Source organism: Camelina sativa, chromosome 9, assembly GCF_000633955.1.
Source record: "Camelina sativa cultivar DH55 chromosome 9, Cs, whole genome shotgun sequence".
In the NCBI taxonomy this organism is placed as follows: domain Eukaryota; kingdom Viridiplantae; phylum Streptophyta; class Magnoliopsida; order Brassicales; family Brassicaceae; genus Camelina; species Camelina sativa.
In genome coordinates, this window is record NC_025693.1 from 30,403,594 (window position 1) to 30,405,802 (window position 2,209).

General features: G+C 29.6%; 1 protein-coding gene across 1 annotated transcript; it reads left to right on the top strand.

The window, feature by feature from the left end:
• LOC104713211 (histone H3.3-like) lies at positions 1-950 on the top strand. The gene is made up of 4 exons (XM_010430284.2): positions 1-130; positions 219-295; positions 393-483; positions 584-950. The coding sequence occupies exons 1-4, from the start codon at positions 59-61 to the stop codon at positions 752-754; spliced, it is 411 nt and encodes a 136-aa protein (XP_010428586.1). The 5' UTR covers positions 1-58; the 3' UTR covers positions 755-950.

The following is a 2,209-nucleotide window of genomic DNA, read 5'->3' on the forward strand; positions in this document are numbered from 1 at the left end:
ACACAATTCAGAGACATTATCGTTCTCAAATCTTTTTTGTTGAAGAAGGAAGCTCATCATGGCTCGTACGAAGCAAACCGCGAGAAAATCACACGGAGGTAAAGCTCCGAGGAAGCAACTCGCCACCAAGGTTCGTTCTTTTAGTTTTTGAATTTGTTAAACTTGAGAATCTAGGGTTTCGAATTTGCCTGTAATTGATTGTGTATTCCGTAACGTAGGCGGCGAGGAAATCTGCGCCGACCAGCGGTGGAGTCAAGAAGCCTCACCGTTACCGTCCTGGAACCGTCGCTCTTCGGTAACAAGCTTTCACGATTTCTTCTTCTTCCATCTTAAATAACAATCTTTGTTTTCAATGCTCTGAAATCGATGGTTTTGGTTTGTGAATAAAACAGTGAGATTCGTAAGTACCAGAAGAGCACAGAGTTGTTGATCCGTAAGCTTCCCTTTCAGCGTCTTGTTCGTGAAATCGCCCAAGATTTCAAGGTACGTCACATAGATCAAAAACCCTAGAATTATTATGTATTCGTGATCCTATTACAAGTTGTTTAATTGGGTTGGTTTTGGTGTTGTGATATGTGTGTAGACGGATCTGAGATTCCAGAGCCATGCTGTGTTAGCACTTCAAGAAGCTGCGGAGGCGTATCTGGTGGGTTTGTTTGAAGACACTAATCTTTGTGCCATTCACGCCAAGAGGGTTACGATTATGCCTAAAGACGTTCAGCTCGCAAGAAGGATTCGTGGGGAGCGTGCTTAAGAGATTTGTTCTATGATGATCTATATCTAGGGTTTTCTTATTGTTCTTCGTAGTATTTTTGGATTTTATTCTATCTTTCGTTTCGTTTTGATTTGGTGTTTGTCTTCTGCTGCTGCTTTGAACCAAGATACAATGATCTTTTAAGAGCTTTTTCTTAGATATTATGAATTGGTTATTGGATGATATGATATTCGTACTGTTTGCTTCTCTAGATTGGATGATATGATATCATTGTTCTTGGAGATGTGTTCTTCATATTGCAAAGAATAATTATAAATCCACTTATGTTGCTTCTCTCTTTCGACAAGAAGTTTGTTTAGCCGTTTAGGGATTTAAGATTTCATGTTTTGAATATTTACAAATTATTATTTATTGTTTAGTTCAAAATAGAGGAAAAGTATCGATTCGAAAATTTAATTTGAGTTATTGGGTATTACGTTTGGGCTTTTTGAATTTTAGTTGTTGGGCTCCGTACTTTCTTTTTCTGTGTGAAAGCAATATATTTTATTTAAACAGAGTAATTTACAATGTTTAATTATAAACTACAAGTTTCCTTAATTTTCGTGGTAATTCATTGTTTGTGAATATAATATACTCCTTCTGTATCATAGATGATTTTTTAGAATTTTCACCAAGATTAAGAAAAAAATAATAAATATTGTATTATTATTATTAATCAATTACTTTTTTATATTCCTTTTAATACTCATTTACTTATATTTTTTTTACACTTGTCATTCAACTGCATGTCTATATTCAATTATTTTATTATATAAAGTTTGATGTCAAAGTTACTTATTAGCAAGATCATGACATGTGTTAATCGTATCATTCAAAGACACATGTCAATTCAAAATTTATTAAAATTTTAAAAAATAAAATGTAAAAATTCAAAACCTATCATAAAAATGTTTTAATTTTATCATTCAGATGTTGACACATGTCATTTCTTAACTTATTAAAATTTTAAAAAATAAAAATGTAAAAATTCAAAATCTACCATAAAAAGGTTTTATATAAATGTAAAATAGAGAAAAACCTATTTTTATTTAAAATCTTTTAAATAAAAAAACCTTTGTTAACTTCCAAATGTAAAACAAAAGTTTTGTTTTTAACAGTTTTAAAAATATTAACAGCTTTAAAATTTAGAAAGATCATTATTAGGAAATTATAGTATTGTTTACTTATTTTTGTTTAAGTTGCTAACTTTACAAGAAAAAAGATTACTTTTTGTATAAGATAAAAAAAAAATTGTGAAAATTATACAATTAATTACTGTTTCTAAAAAAATATAAATACTCACCTTTATATAAAGAAAAAGATTGTTGAAGTAAAAAAAAAAAATAGATCGTCTCATATTTTTTCACCAATCAAATAATTTATTCAAAAAGATGTTATTGTAATATATAAGATAAGATTATGTAATTTTAACATATGTGTTTTTGTATCTACAAA

Coding starts and splice junctions, on each gene's coding strand:
- LOC104713211 (XM_010430284.2), top strand. CDS start 59: ATGGCTCGTACGAAGCAAACCGCGAGAAAATCACACGGAGGTAAAGCT. Junction 131..218: donor GGAAGCAACTCGCCACCAAG/GTTCGTTCTTTT, acceptor TCCGTAACGTAG/GCGGCGAGGAAATCTGCGCC. Junction 484..583: donor AAATCGCCCAAGATTTCAAG/GTACGTCACATA, acceptor ATATGTGTGTAG/ACGGATCTGAGATTCCAGAG.